The 17,774-nt window shown below is 35.7% G+C and overlaps 1 protein-coding gene across 4 annotated transcripts in view; it reads left to right on the forward strand.

Moving 5' to 3' along the window:
• The window catches only part of PPARA (peroxisome proliferator activated receptor alpha), a 45,412-nt gene that overhangs the window by 11,552 nt on the left and 16,086 nt on the right, over nucleotides 1-17,774 (forward strand). For all 4 annotated transcript variants that reach the window (XR_015706268.1, XM_087764356.1, XM_087764355.1 and 1 more), the window contains exons 4-5: nucleotides 13,452-13,696; nucleotides 16,421-16,581. Coding sequence is in view for 3 of the 4 variants with exons in the window: in XM_087764356.1 (XP_087620482.1) it covers nucleotides 13,489-13,696; nucleotides 16,421-16,581 (369 nt within the window). In the remaining variant the exon portion in view is untranslated. The remainder of the gene's footprint in view (nucleotides 1-13,451; nucleotides 13,697-16,420; nucleotides 16,582-17,774) is intronic.

Below are 17,774 nucleotides of genomic sequence, written 5' to 3' on the forward strand. Positions count from 1 at the left end.
TTTTCTGCCAGGCAGCTCTCCAGCCCCTCCTCCCCCAGCCTGTAGCGTTGCATGGGGTTGTTGTGACCCAAGTGCAGGACCCGGCACTGAGCCTTGTTGAATCTCATGCAGTTGGCCCCGGCCCATCGATCCAGCCTGTCCAGGTCCCTCTGCAGGGCCTTCCTACCCTCCAGCAGATCGACACTTCCCCCCAACTTGGTGTCATCTGCAAACTTACTGAGGGTGCACTCGATCCCCTCATCCAGATCATCAGTGAAGATATTGAACAGGACCAGCCCCAACACTGAGCCCTGGGGAACACCACTCGTGACTGGCCGCCAACTGGATTTAACTCCATTCACCAGCACTCTCTGGGCTCAGCTGTCCAGCCAGTTTTTAACTCAGCGCAGAGTGCACTTATTCAAGCCATGAGCAGTCAGCTTCTCCAGGAGAATGCTGTGGTTGAAATCATACAGGAATAATAAATATGCTCACAGAACAAAAGATCAGTTAATTATTTCTTATCTTTCATTTTACTATAAATTTAAACTGAAGGCAGGTATTTTTATTTATAACACAGCACGGATTCTAAGTTCTGAAGAGTATGTTACTACCAGTCCTGCCAATAAGGAATTATCGACAATAGATACCAATTGCAATCACACATAGTGGTCTGTGGATATAAAACAAAAGGGATTCTTATATCCTAGTTTATAAAAACACATTTTAAGGTATCCATACATATACATGAACCCTAAAGGTTGTTGAAATATTATCACAGTTTTAGAAAGTGCATCAAAGTTTTTGCTTGACTCTTAAGTTAGTGGCAAATGGTTTTTATTTCTTTTCATAAATATAGTATGTCTAAAATTTCACGTTTTTTAGTAAGAGTTACTAGACAGCTTTGCTTGTAAAAGTTATGATGTCTTTCTGGACAGAACGGTCATATATGTTGTGGGGGGTTTTTTCTTTGGTTTTTTTTTTTTTTTTGATCAAGCATGTGAGCAAGTAAAGCTTCTGAGTTACAGAGGTTTATGTAATGGCACAGTCAATATGTTTAATGGAAAATGGCCAAAAATTTTGCCTGGCACTGCCTCTGTATGTATTAGATTATAATTTTAATTGACATTTTTAGTTGCACAGATGTCTTTAATTTGTTACCCTCTGAAGTTTATTTTTACCATATGCAGTGAAAATGTACTCTGCAGGAGGCTTAGCAAGGGGCTTACATTTTATTTACTTCAAAAATTGATTATATTAAAGGTAATCATTTAGTCACCACACTAAAATGCAATTTGTATTTGCCTTTTACCCTCAGATATCTTTATCCTTCAACAAATGAAGTCTCTGTAGAATATCAGGGTATAGTTAGAAAATTGTTGAGAGGCCACTTTGCATAATCTGAGATGCCATGATCACATGTGTAAGGAAACAATTGCAACATTCCAATTTAGTCTTGAGGATCTAGTTTCCAGTGAGCAGCATGTTAGGACAGATGTGTAGGCTGTTTGTAAATGCTGTACACATCGGAATCAACTTTGACTACACCACTCAAACTTATTTTTACATATTATTTTTAGGAAGAAAAAAATGGATAATGGTTTAGGACATCTAATATGTGCATGCAGTTCATAAGACATAGTTTTTGTGGGATTTTTGGTTTGTTCCTTTTTTTAAAATGCTCTCAATTCTGGGTATACCGTACAACCAGATTTAGCCTCAATCTGAGCACTGATTTCTGAAGTCGACATATCCCTAACTGTTAATCAATTAAAAATCTTGGCTCACGTAATTATCTTGTAAGACATTTGTACAGTGCTGCAAAATTTAGAAAAAACAGATGACTTCCAAATAAATGGATAAAGAGTTTTGGGACACATGGGGAAAGTAAGAGAGCTTTGAGTTCATTAATACAGTAATAAAAATATAGCAAATACTCAGATGACACATTTGTGTGAACGTGACCTTGGATCAAATAGCAAATACATAAATGTTGTGTTTGTCCGAATGTGACCTTGCATTGGTTCAAATATCAATCAATAAATCAAATCCTAGCTTTTAATGTACATGTAAAGAAAACAGCCTCTTAAATGATGCATCAAATCTTTGTTTCTCAGTAGTTGTGGTCTTCATGTGTAAGTGTTCAGCAAACACATGGAGCATCTGTGTGCTAAACACTGTATTCTTTAGGCTTCATCGCCTACAGAATGTTGTCATGAATGATTTAGAATCTGTAAAAGTTTGAAGCCCACATTAATATGGTTGCTATGATTAACATGTGTAATCATTGGAATCTTGCTCAAATATAGAATAATTTGAGTAGAATATAACAGTGACTTGAAGAGATACTGACATTGAAACACATTGGATAAAGAGCAAGACCTGGAGATTCTTTGGAGAGAGAGAAAAAGAAAAAGGGAGAGTGTGTTGCAAGCATAAAGGTATATATAACAGGGAAGTGGGGTTTTTATTAGAAACTGTGGTGAGCTGTAAGTAGTACTTATGGAACCGTATTTGAACTTGAAAGAGAGCACGTGTCAGAGACGTACACAGAGTACTCTATAACATAGTGGTTACTAAGATGTTGCCATGGCTTAGTTTCTTGCGGAAAAAAAAAATCCCATTGTTCTTTTGAATCTCTTGTTAATAAAATATACTCGCTTCATTAGTCATGCCTCAAAAATCCTGGATATTATTAACTCCAGTCCGAATATTTGCTTTACATGCATTAATAACTACTGTGATAAATTGAATAAACCTCCCTCATACTGTTGTCCAGGCTGATTTTTTTTTTTTTAATGTCATGTTAATAATAGTATTCTTATTCTATAGGTTAAGCTTGTAGTCAATTCTCAACCATGTGTCAGAGCTCATTATTTACTATAAAAGTGGAAACAGAGACAGGATAAATAGAGAAAGAAAAAAAATTACAAATTGCCAGTTTTTCAGGATTCCTAGGCATTTTACAATAAAAGTTGAAGCAAGACTAAAGACTTCAACACACAGTTTTCCACTTAAGTCTTTGACAGTGCTTGCTTGGTTTAGAGTCAGGAATCATCTAGACATCAGACTGGATCATAATGTAGTTTAAAAAAACCAAAACAAAACAAAAAACCAAAACCAAACAACCCCCCCTCCAAAAAAACCCAGAACCTCAACAAGCCAAACCAACCAACCAAAAAAAACCCCAACAAAGACCCCACCCAAAACACTTCTTGAAGAAAATTGTAAAGTTAAGAACATTATAGGTTACCAATAACCCTAATGTAATATTATATAGTTTGTTAACTAATATTACTATTGACTGATACTGAAGTCCTGACTAGTCAACTCTTACAAGAACTTAAAGGATTCAGCAGATATAGACTTAAAAGAGAGATTTGAAAGCTTTACTTTGACATATAGGTGCTTCTGACTTTAGCTTCAGTTCAGCTTTCACTAGAAAGAAATGCAGTTGTTCCTGTTCCCAATTACAGAAATCACTGAAGTATTCACTTTTTGGATATGAAAACTCACATTTAGAGGAGAAAAAAAACGCATCAAAAAGCTAAATGTCGTATTGGTATTGTGTGCAGACTTGAATCTATTTGAGCTTGAAATCAGTTCAAGCAACAGTCCAATCTCCACTCGTTGCAGAAATGAGGTAGGAAAACCAGATTTTTCTTTTACCAGCAGGACCTTGCTGCAAATTTGAGTAATGTCACATTTGGTGCATCTGATGTCCATTTATGTGGAAGAAAGCAAGCATGACTTTAGATAGATGTAAACTTGAGGTGACAGACTTGTAAGTTTTGTCTCTGGAGCCTGGAGGCAAAGGTTGCAAAACCTTTGTGTCCCATTGATGATGAAGTCAAATCTGGCTCCTGTTGTTAAAGGGGTTAGCAGTGGCTAATTTAAAGATGGGCTTCAGATCTCATTGTACTGATAAGCTAGAACTGTGGTATTTCTTTACCTCTTAGGCTGAGCTCTGTCTGCTTGAGGTTGACTAGTCTAATGTGGATCAAATATGTTGAAATACATTTTCTGGTCTAATATAAAGTCAGTGTAAAAGTCACATATGTAAATGTAAAGTATTCTCAACTGAGTTCCTGGTTACCAAGTTCTTGAGGGACTTGTTGAATTTAAAATTTCCCATTAGAAAGCCATTTGATGCTAGGATTTTGTTTTATTCTTTACAAGCAGCTGAAGTCTTTCTTTGAGCTAGATTCTACTCTCTGCTTGAGTTTCCAGCATTGAATTGTTATTTTATTTTTTTAATTTTATTGATTTATTGGAGCATGTTGTTTCAACTCAGAGTAAGTGCCTGTATCTTCCATTTACTGGATTTCTGTGGGAGTTTTACTGCTGGAAGGATGATGAATAACTGTGGGATGGACATGATCTCCCCAGCCTATATGACAGTTCCATGGCCCTGTCAAAAGATGATACTGCTTAATCTAACAGAGATGCTGTCTGATCTGTAGAGCGGTTTTCCGCTCTCATCAGAGACTTAAGAGGCACGGCTGCTTTACTTCAGGCAATGCAAGTGCCTGGTTTACACGTCCAGCCTGTTGATACAATCATTGGATTCTTCAGAGGGGATTCAGGCTGCACATACACAAGTATTTGTTGGCTGTGCAGCACATGTATCCCTCTCCCCAGCCGCTTATTTCTGCTCCCTCCGTTGAGCCAGCACAAATATTTGTTAAGGCTTTGCAGTTAACTGGATCAGAGAAGTGATCGGATCAAAAAGTACTGCTTTTTAATTTGTAATCGTGGCCTCAAAGGTCAGTCGTGGCTGTGGAAAGTCCATTGAGTTCCACTCAACCTAAACATGTAAAAGTGAGGTGCTTGACATTAGGTGAGATGAATACCCCTCTTACGTCTGTTTGCTGAAAATTAATTTCTGCTTTGTAATTTTTTTTCTCCATTAGTAATTGCTTCTGTTGTGTGAAAGTGAGAGGGTATGATATTTGGATAAATAGTTTAATTACCTCCCAAATAGTTTCGTGGCTGTCCTGTTATTAGTTACTTCTTAAACAGTAATCTTGGCAAAACAAACAATTTTTAGAACTATTCAGAGTATAATGAATGTGTTACATAATTGAAAGAAAACATTGGAGGAAATTGTGAATATATAATCATGAAGGTATAGAAAGCAGCTGAAGAGTTTTAAAGCAGAAATGTTGCATTTAAGAGGGGGATGAGCGGCCCTGTTCAGAGACATTTATCTTCCCTTAATATATTCTAGGCAATGAGGCTCCACTTCAGAGAGTCAGGACCCATGAAGTAGCTTCTATCGGGTGCCACTAAATCTTGGAAAGAAGCTACAAGGAGATGCCAACAGGGATTGAAGCTGCTCAGTAACTGCAAAGTAGTTGAATAGCGACTGTTAGTGATTATGTGATTGTGCTCTGTATTTTTTCAGTCTGTGCTTTCCCCCTCTTCCTTGGCTGATTAGTTGCTTTTTTGCTGTCTTTTTCTGTTTGTTTCTGTGTAGGGTCTGCCCCAATTTTTGTAGCTGAGCAGTGTTAAGCAGTCATTTCAATAAGTATTTTGGGCTTTTTGGCCTTTGTAGGTTGTGATATTGGTGCCAATGCTAATTTTTTAACTGTGTCTTTGTATATACTGCAATTATAAGCAATTCAAAGTTCTCTTTCAGGAGAGAAATGGTAGCATTTTGTCTAGCAATCCAAGATGACTTTCTATGTCTTGCCTTTGACTGAATGTTTTTATAATCATACAGATTGAGGTTTTAGATTTTTGCTTGGGAGGGACATAAATGTTAAACAGATGTTCCTAGGGCCTTAACTTTCTATTAATGCAGATTCTGCATTATGGCTGCTTTGCACTTGAATAATATGTAAGGAATCTTTCATGTTTAGTATGGCTACCTCCTCTTTGACAACCCTTGCTTGTTTTCTCTACAGAATTTGTATCCTGATGTTATGGTTTACTGTTGATAATACTCTTCTTGCCACATGACAGGTGTTGCTTATGTTAGTATTGCCTTACATATGTTCTTACTTTTAAAAGTGGTTCGCACCAGGAAAAATGTGGATTTGTAGCCCTGACTTGTAAATTACGTTTTATAATCTTATTAAGTCATTTCCTTATTTTTTCAAAGTAAAAATAACTGAACAACTAACAAAACAGTGACATCCTAAGAACTGAGATTTTTGTTAGAATAGTGGGAACCTGCATGCCATATATCATGTGTATTGCATGATACAAGAGTTTCTGGCAACACCATTATACCTTTCTATATAGCTGGAAAACACCTGTTCTGTGTATGCCACAAAATAAACTTAATTTTAAAATCCCAATACTTTGCCTAAATAAGCCACGTTGGCCTTATCATTGCATTTTCTTTGACCTGTGGTGGGCTAATAGAAGTTGGTGCTGCAACATAGAAGAATCATATATGCTCCTCACAGTCTGACAGAGTACATCTAGTTGAAGAATACTTCTGCTTGGTGTAACGTACAAAGTCAGGTGGTCATGTGGTACTGTTCACACCTGACCTGTCATTAATCAGCACTGCTTTTGTGTACATCTTCTTATTGCTAACTTACTTGTACAGCATGTTAATTCATCTGTTTCAGTCCTGTCTTTAAAAGTACTTGCTTATGGTGTTGGCTAATTACTTGTCTGGAAAAGTTGATAAAAGTTGTTAATTTTCAAGAAGGAAATCTTGCCTTTCCTCTCTCCTTTTGGATCGTGTCTTTTAAAATCCAATGGGAAGGAAAGTCCTGGAACCAAAGAAATGCTGCTGCCGGGCTCAGAAAATATTCCCATATTATTTTCACCGCTTCTAATATCAATCAGCAAAATATTTGCAGTGTTTCAAAGCTTTAGCAACTCTTCCCATGTGAGATTAGAAGTGTGTTATCTCTGCATCTTCTGATGCAATTAGGGAAATGTGTTCAGGGGAGAAAAGTAAAACTCATCATGGTCCCTGCTTTCTGAAGCCAGTAGACTTGCCTCTGTGGAGTGTATTCTTCCTTCAAGAAACTCTCTAGTGTTCCTCCATTTCTGCAAGTACTTACGGATCAGAGAAAGAGGATTGTCTTTTCTCCCTTTCTTCTTAGGCAAAGAATGTTCTTCCTTTTTGATCAACCAGTAAATTAACAGCTTTTTTCCTGCTGCAGACTAATATAGACCAGCTTGCCTTACAAGCTGTGTAATTCCACTTCTGTTTAACGCATAACGTAAAATAACGTAGCATAATCAAGGTTGCATAGAATTTTTCATTACGTAACTTTTAAGAGCTTAACTTTGCAATTTTACTATAATTTTTCAAAATTAGGGTACGTGAATTTTGATTTGGTTTAAAGGCAAGGATGCTTATAAGTTGTATATGATATCTTGGAGTACAACTGTGTAGAGGGGAAAAAATACAAAGTTTTTATGGTTTTTTTTGCGCGGGGTGCAACTGGCAGTCTTGATGAAGAGGTGACTCATGAAAATTTTTCATCTCATGCATAGTAGATTCTCTTAAGTTCTTAATACTTTGTAAATTATAAAATATTACTAGTATGTAAGGTTACAAAGTATGAAAACTGAATCAAATGTCACAGGATAGAGGAGAAAACATGCATCCTTTCCCAGATAGGAGACTGGACTTCATATTTTAGGTGACAAATTTTATTTTCTGTTATTTTTATTTTCAGTTGTTTTTTATGTGTTGAATCAGGATATTGGAAATATCCTGCAACTTACATATTTCAGGCTCTTCCTATTCACCTAAATTTTCTAAAAACATCTACTGCAGCCACTAGTTTTAAATGTGCTGTGTTCAGCCACAACATTCTCAAACTGACCTAGAGGTAATGATTGTTTCAACTTTAACCTTGATATTTGCAAGCAAGCCCTTTACACGATCAATTTGTTTTTGCAGTAAATCCAGACTTTGTTACTGCTTCTCAGAGACCTTTGCATCTCAGAGACCTGTTTCCTTACAGGGATTATCCCTAGCGTGGCAAATATTAAATGTGGAAGGGCCAGGAGTTTAGTCTCCCACCATCTCTTTCCAAAAATGAAGCAAATAACCGATCGCTGCATGATTAGGTACTTTGATAATCTGACTGTGATTTCTTTTAAGACCTGTTTCAAGTTTGTAGGTAAGTTACACATTGAGTATTTTCAGTGTGGTGGTGGAAAGGAGGAGGAGTTCTGAAAATAGACATGTTTCAGAGATAACAGGCTATGAGAGAGCACCAGTAAAACCATAATTCCATGAAATTGTGTTCTTATTTTTCTATGATGTCGTACTCTCTTGTTTTGAGTTCACTCTGTGTGTGTGTTTGTATGTGGGTGTAGGAAAGGGGTTATGGAGACAAAAATATTGTATGGGAAACTGAGAAAATCCTCTGCCAATGTCTTTGTGGCGCAGAATTTTTCTAGTCTTAGGAGCAAGAAGAAATGTTGACTTATACAGATGCTTGAGTGGAATCATCACGCTGCAGCTACTACATCTGCTGTTGTAACATGTACAGCTTTTTTTGTAAAGCAAAATACTCTTTGTGAATACTACTTAAATGAACTTCATACTCGTTATCCTTTTTAGTTTAGAAGGGTTTTTATTTTCATAAAAACAAGGATCAATGCATATTAAGTGAAACCTGCCAATGAAAGCATACACTTGTGTAAACATGCACAAAATACGGAGAAGACAGAAGGCAAATGGTTTATTGCATGAATACTAGACATTTTACTTAAAGGTTTTTTGTGCTTATGAAAAAAAATTAATTATAACTTTTTCAGTAATGAATATATTAGTATATTTTGACAGTCTTCAGAAATGGTTATGTAATGGCTATGCTTGCCAAGGTAGCTAGTTAATCATTGACAAAAGCCATAATGATTAAGCATCTGTAACTTAGTAGTAGTGTTTGAAAGTACAAAAGGGTATGTAATTTAATAGTTAAAACAATAAGCACTTCATTGATGTTTCACTACCTGTTAGGTTATTCCTATATAAATTCAGCTAAAAAGAATTTTAAATATTTACTGTAAATGTGGAAAAGTATGGTGCAATTTGGGCAATGCCAGGCGCGCTGCTGAAAGAGCTGTTGCCACGATCAGAGTTCTGCCACCAAGCCTTGCCTTTGCTTTCCTGTCAAATAACTCCTATTTTGTTTCAAGGTAGACTTCAGTGTTCACTTAATATTTTAAAAATACTTGTGCTGGATGAAGAAGTCATACTTGGAGAGATGTACGTGATTCAGTAAGGAACTTGAAGTAACGTTGGGTACAAGGAGCCTAGCACCTCTTGGAACCGCCCCAGCTATCCTGGGGCAGAGCACTCTTGCTACATACCTGCAGAGGAATATAATGTTTCTGTGCCGTGAACAACTATTTTAGCCTGGGAGAACTTCATGAAGAGCACACTGGAGGAGCAGTGCTGGTCATATGCTCTGCCACTCCTTTCTTCCTTTTTTGTTGATGGCTCCTTAGGGAGACAAATGTGGTAGCCTCCTTTGGATTGCCGGAGAACAGTTGTTATTATTCTCGGCTATCATTACAAAAACAACTTACAACTTACGTCAAGGTTTCTTTACTCTTTTCCCACACCACAAAATAGCCGTGTCACAGGGATAGCAATTTAACTTCATTTTCACAAATAAAATACATAAAAGTGATTTCTCATTTCTCAGCTGGAATATATTATCTTCCAGTTTTATCAGGGATATCAGGTGCATAATGTAATATTCTGGGCTCTGTTAGATAACTAAGAGCAAACAGCAGTTGGTTCCAGGTGTTACTGAGCTGGTTCATGCTGCCTCCACAGAGAAATTGTACAAAGATATTCAAGATTGAAAGTATTGGCAGAGAATAACAGATGATGTTAACCAGAAATGTTTGCAGTTGATTCTTTTTCTTACTTTGTGAAAGTAATGTTTTGTAAATGCACTCTGCATCTGCAAAATTACTCTGCATCTTGAGTCCTCATGAGATTGGAAGCATTTCTCTGAATGAATGCAGATGGTTTAGCGATAAAATCTTAGCCAGATAATCTACAATAATCTGTGCTGTTTTCCTTTGGTGTGTGAGCATACATTCCTAACGCATTAGGCTAATTATTTTATTTGTAAGTAGTCTTTTATTTAGGGTCCTCATTCATATAATTTCTGATTATTTTTTTTCTTCCATAACCATGGGCACGTATCTTACAATCATTTCAACTTCTGTTTTATGTCTTCTGACAGGTTTATATCAAATGTAGATATTTCTGAGTACTTTGTCAGGTTACAAGCAGGTAGGATTTTTATGAGAGAAACAAAATTGGCTCTTGGAGACAGGACAACTGTTGAGCTTTAAAAGAAAGTGACAATTGGAATTTATTTTACTAGTTTCAGATTATGGAAATTCTGTAGGGACTATAACTGATAGCAATTCCACTTCAGTCCTCTATGTGAAAGAAGTTACTTTGTTTCAGTTTTCCAATATAAAGTTCTGTTACGTTGTAAAATAATTACACATCACAGTCAGTATTGCTTGGATGCTCTTAAAAGCTGCACCAGCCGTTCAGCTGGTCCTCTCAGGAAGAAGCTGAGATGTCCATGAAAACTCTTGTATTGCTTATAAATATTCTATTACAGTGCTGGCAATCTGGCACAATGTCCTAATGAGTATTTGATATATCAAATTGGAAAACTTACTTTGACTGTTATTTTTAAATACAGCTAAGCTGTGCATAGTGATAGAGTAGCAATGTGACATGTCCAAGTAAAATCAACAGTAACATGTCTGTTGTCTGTAACTGGTGTTAGAAATTGTGGATAAATTCCCATTCTTAGTATCCTAGATATTCTTATTTGCTACACCATGTGCTATAGAATATATTTTCCTTTTCTAGTTAATACTATCTTGTTTCAAAGAAACGGGGCAAATAGATCTTTACTAAGGGTCCTTGTAGTATGAGATGGCAAGTTAGTAATAGTGACAGCATCTGGGTTTTTTCCTACTCAAGGGAGAGTGGAATTCTATCTTGTTTGGTTTATAAAATCAGGTATTTAGAGATCTGATTCTTGTAATTTGTGATTCCTTTCAGTCTTCAGCCTTCAGAACGGCCTGTTGTATTTGGCTCAGTTTTAATAGCCAAAACACAATGAACCTCATGAAAACTTTTGTCATCTCGGTTATGTTGAACAGATCCTGAAATCTTCAGTGTTTACTTTCATAGAGAACTCCATTTCAGTGTGTGAACTGAGTAAAATGAGTAGAAGCTCTGGATTTTGTTATGTGTTTGTGTCTGCTACTCCTTTAGTTCTGTCCTTCCAGGTACATGGTAAGCTATTACACTGGGGGAAAAAAATCTGTATCTTTGCTCTATAATGGTATTTGGGTTGGAAAAAATGTGCCACAAGCTAAATACTATAACAGTATTGTTTTCATGAATTGCAGGAAAGATAATCTAACTGGACACTGTTTAAGTAAACTCTTTTTTTAGCCTCAACATCGTTTCTTTCAAAAACAGGTACAACAGTGCACAATAATAAATTGCCCAAGGATATATAAAACATCATTTTGTTCTAATCATCGTAGCTTATGATTACACTACAATTTCAATCTCCCCTTGTACCTGAGGGGTTAACGTTTTTATGTCTGTTCACTTGGCTAAAAATGAATAATGGGTACACAGGATGTACCACTACAGCCATTTGGTATCACAATTAAAAAGTTTGGGTACTCTGAAAATCAAAGGAAAGTTTTGCCAAGTTGAATGTATATACTTTAAGTAACATTGATTAGCTGGAAGGATGCAAATTGTGGAACAGAAAGCCTCATGTAATATAGATTTTTTTTTTTTAATTGTTTGTTTTGCCTTACAGTCATATAATGAACACATTGGAAAACACAATAGGAGTGCTATATATGCACCATTGGTTTTCCATGAAATAGCGGAAAGAAGTAGGAATGTGCACCTGAAAAAGAAATAATTTAAATACTATGTACACGTTGCTACAAACATAATCTTTAGTCTTCTTTAGAGTAGGTCATTCTGCCCTGAGTTACAGCTGTGTAATACCTTGTAAAGTTATGCAAACGTAATTGAAGGCAGACTTTTGCCATCAGCCTGGGGATAAAAGGCTTGATTGGAGGTACTTTGCTTCAAAACATTTTGAAGGGTTTGTTTTGTTTTTTTTTTACATAACTGAATACAAGTGATGGCTGTCTTTTGTCATTAGTATGTAAAGCAGCAGTCAGCACTTTGTATTACTTTTAACTGTACCCTTTTGGTGAATTACATAGCCAAAAAAATGTTTTTTCTCCAGAATAAATGCCTGATTTTCATAGGATGAATCTGTCTCAGATTATCAAAGAAAAGGATTGATTTCCTAATATAAAGTGTTTAGTGTCATAGGAATCAAACTAGTTGGTATTTGAAACTTTAAATAACATCAAGGAAGATTTTTTTTTTATATCATAACATAGCACTTTTACTGTAAAATCAGCATTTGTATATCCCTATATAGCCAGTTATTGGCAGTCTCAAGCTTCACAATAAACTGCAGCGAACACGTGTTCTTTGCAAAGGCCAGTGTTGAGCAGTAACCACAGTAACAGTCAGAGCTGCTCTAACTGCCCGTGCATATTCATTGCATGGAGGAGGCTGCAGCAGTATGTGTTTGTAGGCATACAGAGTGTAATGCAAGTTACTCGGTGTAAAAGATTAGTTTCTTTTAGCAGAAGTATATATATGCAGCAGTAGTAACATTCCGCAGTACATGTACTAATTCCTCATCTGACAAGTCAATAGAAGAAGAATTAAAATTTGCCACATATTCTTAAGAATCTGTGCTATCACTCAAAGTTGATGACACTGGTGGCTAGTTTTGAAGGCAACTTTAAAAACGTATTTCACTGTAGGAAATAAAACTAACTCTAAGAATTACAGATATATTGGATTGTATGTGCTGGAGCACTCTTGCTGAAGGTGTTCTTTGACTGCAGTAGGTGAAAAAGTATTAGTTTGGCCCACTTATACAAAGATTTTAGTTATAAGACAGTTGGTTGTCCTCTGCAGTGTCATAAGACTTATCAAACAAATTTAAAAGAGATGAGAACAGAGGACCAATTCAACATATCTAAACCTGTTAGATAAGGTGAGAAAAGGCTGCTTAAAATAATATGTATGCATATTGGTATTTGTTATTTTTCTGTAAATTTTGGTGTGAAGTGCATAATGCCTGCTATAGAAACACAATATGTAACTTTTGTCAGCAAAGGAGAGAAAACAACAATCTACAGATTGATCTTGTCATAACTTTAATTCCTATTGAAGTATTTTGGGGATTTTTTTTTTTACCCGTCCTGTTGATGATTCATGTTGCATAAAGCTTCTGGAGCAACAGAATGTTGTATATTGCACTATTGGATTAGAATTCATGTATTCAGTGTGCTGTATCTGATTCAAATATTAAAAAAAATAAATCTGATATTGTAAGTACAGGCTTTTTTTTTTTTTTTAATTATTCTTTGACCAGTGTAAAGAAGTTTAAGTGACTACTCTACTCGATCAAAATGGTGGACACCGAAAACCAGCTCTATCCCCTTACTCCCTTGGAGGAGGATGATATAGGCAGCCCTTTATCTGGAGAGTTCCTACAAGATATGGAGAATATTCAAGACCTCTCTCAGTCTCTAGGTGATGATAGCTCTGGAGCTTTAAGTTTAACAGAGTTCCAGTCACTGGGAAATGGTCCAGGATCTGATGGATCAGTTATAACAGGTAAGAGACTTCTGGGTTACCATAAAATTTTCTTTTATAAATACGCAGTGATAGAAATTAAAAACTTCTTTAATGCAATAATTGTTATTTATGACTAAGTGACACTAGAAATATATAAGCTGATTATAGCATGGTCTTAAAATATTTAAGGCTAAAGTTAATTTATTAGACAAATGTCACTGAAAAATGACTGTAACATGAAGTTGCTGTTTTAAATTATCATTAGTATCAACACCTTTTTCAAAATAACTTTTAAAAATCACTTACTAGCAAGGAAGTTACTATGTGTTGTACTCATACAGGAAGTCACAATATTGCGCTAAAGGAATTCCCCATGTTTTAAAGTTTCTTCGAATTACATATATTTAAAAAGTATTGTGAAAAGTTTGCCAACAATTTATAATCTAACCCCTAAAAGCTCACCTAGAATTCCAGTATATTTTAGTGTATTGACATTTTGAACATGCTGTTTTGTCCCCCTTCTCAAGAGTAGCATTGTTCAGCTACTGACTTCTGTCCTGGTTAAAGTAACAGTCTCAGAGTGCTAATACATTACATATAGTCTTTAGTGAAAAGATCTCTGTGAGTGGCTTTGTTTGAGAGATCAAAATGGAAATCATTGAAGTGGTATGGGACACTGCAATAATGTCAGTAAGGTATTCCTTTTGAAACTGTGGTTTTAGCAATCAGTAGAGCCATTTTTAGCAGTTTATGATTAACTTTCTGCTTGGTTTTGTTTTGGGGGTTTCTTGCTTTAAATCGATTCCCAGGCTGTGATCACTGTTTTACCTTTCAAAAACTGCACTACTACAACTGCCTCTGTGCTAAAGTGGTTGAAGTGAATAGTGTGAGTGGTGAAGGGAGAAGGGAGAGCTGCCTCTTGGCACTATTGCCCAAAGGCATGTTTGTAGAACTATGATTTGGGTCCCTTTTGGTTGCAGACCTTCACATTAGAGAGATACCTTCTACAGGAAAAGTTGTTACGTGCTGGGTTTATAACGTAGTCCTCCAGAGACATGATTTTTTGAAATTATTTGTGTGTATGTGTGTACAAGTCCTACAATAATTTAGATCAGTTTGTAGTGTCACCTTCTAATTTGAATATTCAGTATTCCTTGCAGAACATTCTAGTTTTGCTGTTAGAGAAGATGGAAAACATAAACTTTCAAGGTTCACATTCCATAAGGGAAGTAAAAAGAAATGAAAATCACGCTTTAAAAAAATCCTGGGTTTTAGGCTGTTCTTGATGACTCTGATGCCTGTGGGCTTGGCAGTGCTGCCAATGTAGACTCTGAGTTCTATGCCAAGGTTTTTTCCAACGTAATACTTGCTGACCTACATTCATGAGTGTTTCTTAATCTTTCTGTTAAAAATAACACACCCATTAATTTGCTAAAGTTTTGTAGTGCAAGTTGCAAGATGGAATATAAAAGAAATTCTGGCCTCAGAAAATATTTTCCTCAAACAAGGTGGAAATATTAATTGAAATAATTAAGGTTGGAATGTGTTCGTTTTGTAACATGTTCATCCAGTAGTAAAATGTCTGGAGAGTGTATTTCTTCAGATAACAATTCAGAAATGTTTTTTTCCATTATAATCAAAACATAAAATATCTGAGCAAGGCTTCTATTACTAGATTATCTTAGAAGCAGACATTTGTGTTGCCTTCCTTTTAAAGTCTGTTCAGCCTTTCTGGTGTGCAGGAGCATGCTTTCACTTTGAGAAAATCATTTTAGAAAGAGAAGTTGTCTAACTGCTTTTTAGGTCGCAGTTTAGATCATCGTTTAAAACTATGAGTAGCTCTTCAAAAGTCAGAGGGACCTTAAGTGTATCTTAAGTGTAAGTCAGCGTGAGCTAGGAATATGTCTCTTGTCATACCATAGTGATAGATCTGATGCTCAGCGCTATGGCACAAGAGATGGAAGATGTAATGGCAAGATGAGCTGTTAATAAACTTTCTGGAAAGAGCAATTGACAGGTTGAACGGATATTGTGATACAAACTTGAAGTCACGGAGGGTTCTATTTCATTGTGGGTTTTTTTTTTTTCTTTTTAAATTTTATACTGTTTGTCTTAAGCAGTAGACACATGTTGAATACTGCTTTTCAGTTTCAAATTTATGTTATTTGTAAAGATGGTATATCTGCATTTTTATAGTTAAGAAAATTTCCTTGATTTAAATGAAATATTAATTCAGGTTGTTTTAGTTACTTATTTTAAGTTGTGGGGTAAAAAAATTTTATGTTCACATCAAATTGAATCATAGAATCATAGAATCGTTTAGGTTGGAAAAGACCTTTAAGATCATCAAGTCCAACCATTAGAAACATTTGAAAAATTCGGAGTGAAAAATGGAACACAGGAAAATCCAAAAAAGCTTGGTTTTCTCTTATTTTGTGTGGTGCGTATTTATTGAATCCTCAGGAACCACTATCACCCTTCTAGTTCTTGTTATCACAGTTATTTCAGTAAGGCTTTTTGTTTGTTGACATTGTATGTCTCATCAAAATTAGCAAGGTACACCCTGTATTTTGTGTGTGTTTGCACTGTTAAAATAAATATTAATTATTTTTCAAACACTTATGGCCAAATTATTAGTTCACTTAATGATTGTTAACTCATGATTATTTTTTTAAAATAAGGTCATTTTTTGTGTGGTTTTAGTATAGAAATGGTATCAATCTTGATAGTATAGTATTTATGAAGTGTTCCTTTTTCTTTTAGACACCCTTTCACCAGCATCCAGTCCTTCATCCATTAATTTTGCCACAGCTCCAGGTAGCATAGATGAATCACCCAGTGGAGCATTAAACATTGAATGTAGAATTTGTGGGGATAAAGCCTCAGGCTACCATTACGGAGTACATGCTTGTGAAGGTTGTAAGGTACAGTCACAATTTTCTTTTTAAGAACCTAAATCATGTTGCTTTATTTACAGGGTTATATGAAGATAAACATTTGTTACATAAATGTTTAATTAATATAATTCTACTATTACAATTATTTAAATAATAAACATATCTGTGATCGTTTTTCTGAAATAAATTGTTCAGATGCCATAACTGGATACCATAACTCAATACCAAACCTTCATCAAGCAGGGGCAATTCACAATGACAATTTTAATGCTGCTTTTCCAGATATAATTAGTTAAACACTAAAACAACTTAAAACACTAAACTGTGACCAAAAATCAAAGCCTACATGCTCCACTAGTGTTTTATTTGTGTTGGGAGTATGGCTGTGAGAAGCATGCCAGTTTGCTACGTTTCCATCAGAACAGTAACAAATCCTGAATTTCTCATCTCCACCACATTCTGCCTGAATCACTTAGTATTGTACCTCTTGTAGTTCTGGGGCCAGTGCCTGTCTCTAGGGAAAATTAATGTTATCATTAATGTATAATTTTTGGGATAATATGGCCCATGAATTATAAGAATCTTTTTGTTTCTAATGTTTTAGTTTTCCATTTTTTTCTAAATTGTAATGTAAGGTGAGAGAAATAATTGTATATGTGTACATTTTTCTTTCATGCACAATGTTAGAATATGATAATTTGAATATAAATCTTACGGAATAATGCTAGAATATCTATTAGAGATGGGGAGCCACATCATAGTCACTTGTGTCCCACAGTCTAAATGACATGTTGTTATGTCATATGAAGCAAAATGTTGCAATGTCGCTAAATTTGCTAACCCTGTGATTTCGTGGTACGAGACTAACCTTAACGTTGCAGTATCAAGACGTCACGGTAAGATCTGTTGAGTTGCAGGCTTTTCTGTAATGCTCATTTTTGTGTCCATGGCTTTTTCTATATGCTGTGCTGTGTTGTCATACCCCTCACGTTTGCTGGATGAAGAAAAGATGTGTTAAATCTCTGTGTCTGTGTAACTAACTTCCACACGTGAAAGATGAAGGTTATTTCTGACAGAGGACACTGAGAGAATGCGTACAAAAGCAATATGTGACTGTTTTACTTAATCCTTAAGAACAAATCTGCTCAGGTACTCTGGGCTCTTGGTCCTCTCGCAAGGAAGAGGGCTGAGAGCTACTCCCTCCTTTTGTGTTTTCCATT

Source organism: Nipponia nippon, unplaced genomic scaffold (assembly GCF_047370975.1).
Source record: "Nipponia nippon isolate SJK-2023a ecotype South Korea unplaced genomic scaffold, ASM4737097v1 scaffold_3, whole genome shotgun sequence".
NCBI lineage: Eukaryota > Metazoa > Chordata > Aves > Pelecaniformes > Threskiornithidae > Nipponia > Nipponia nippon.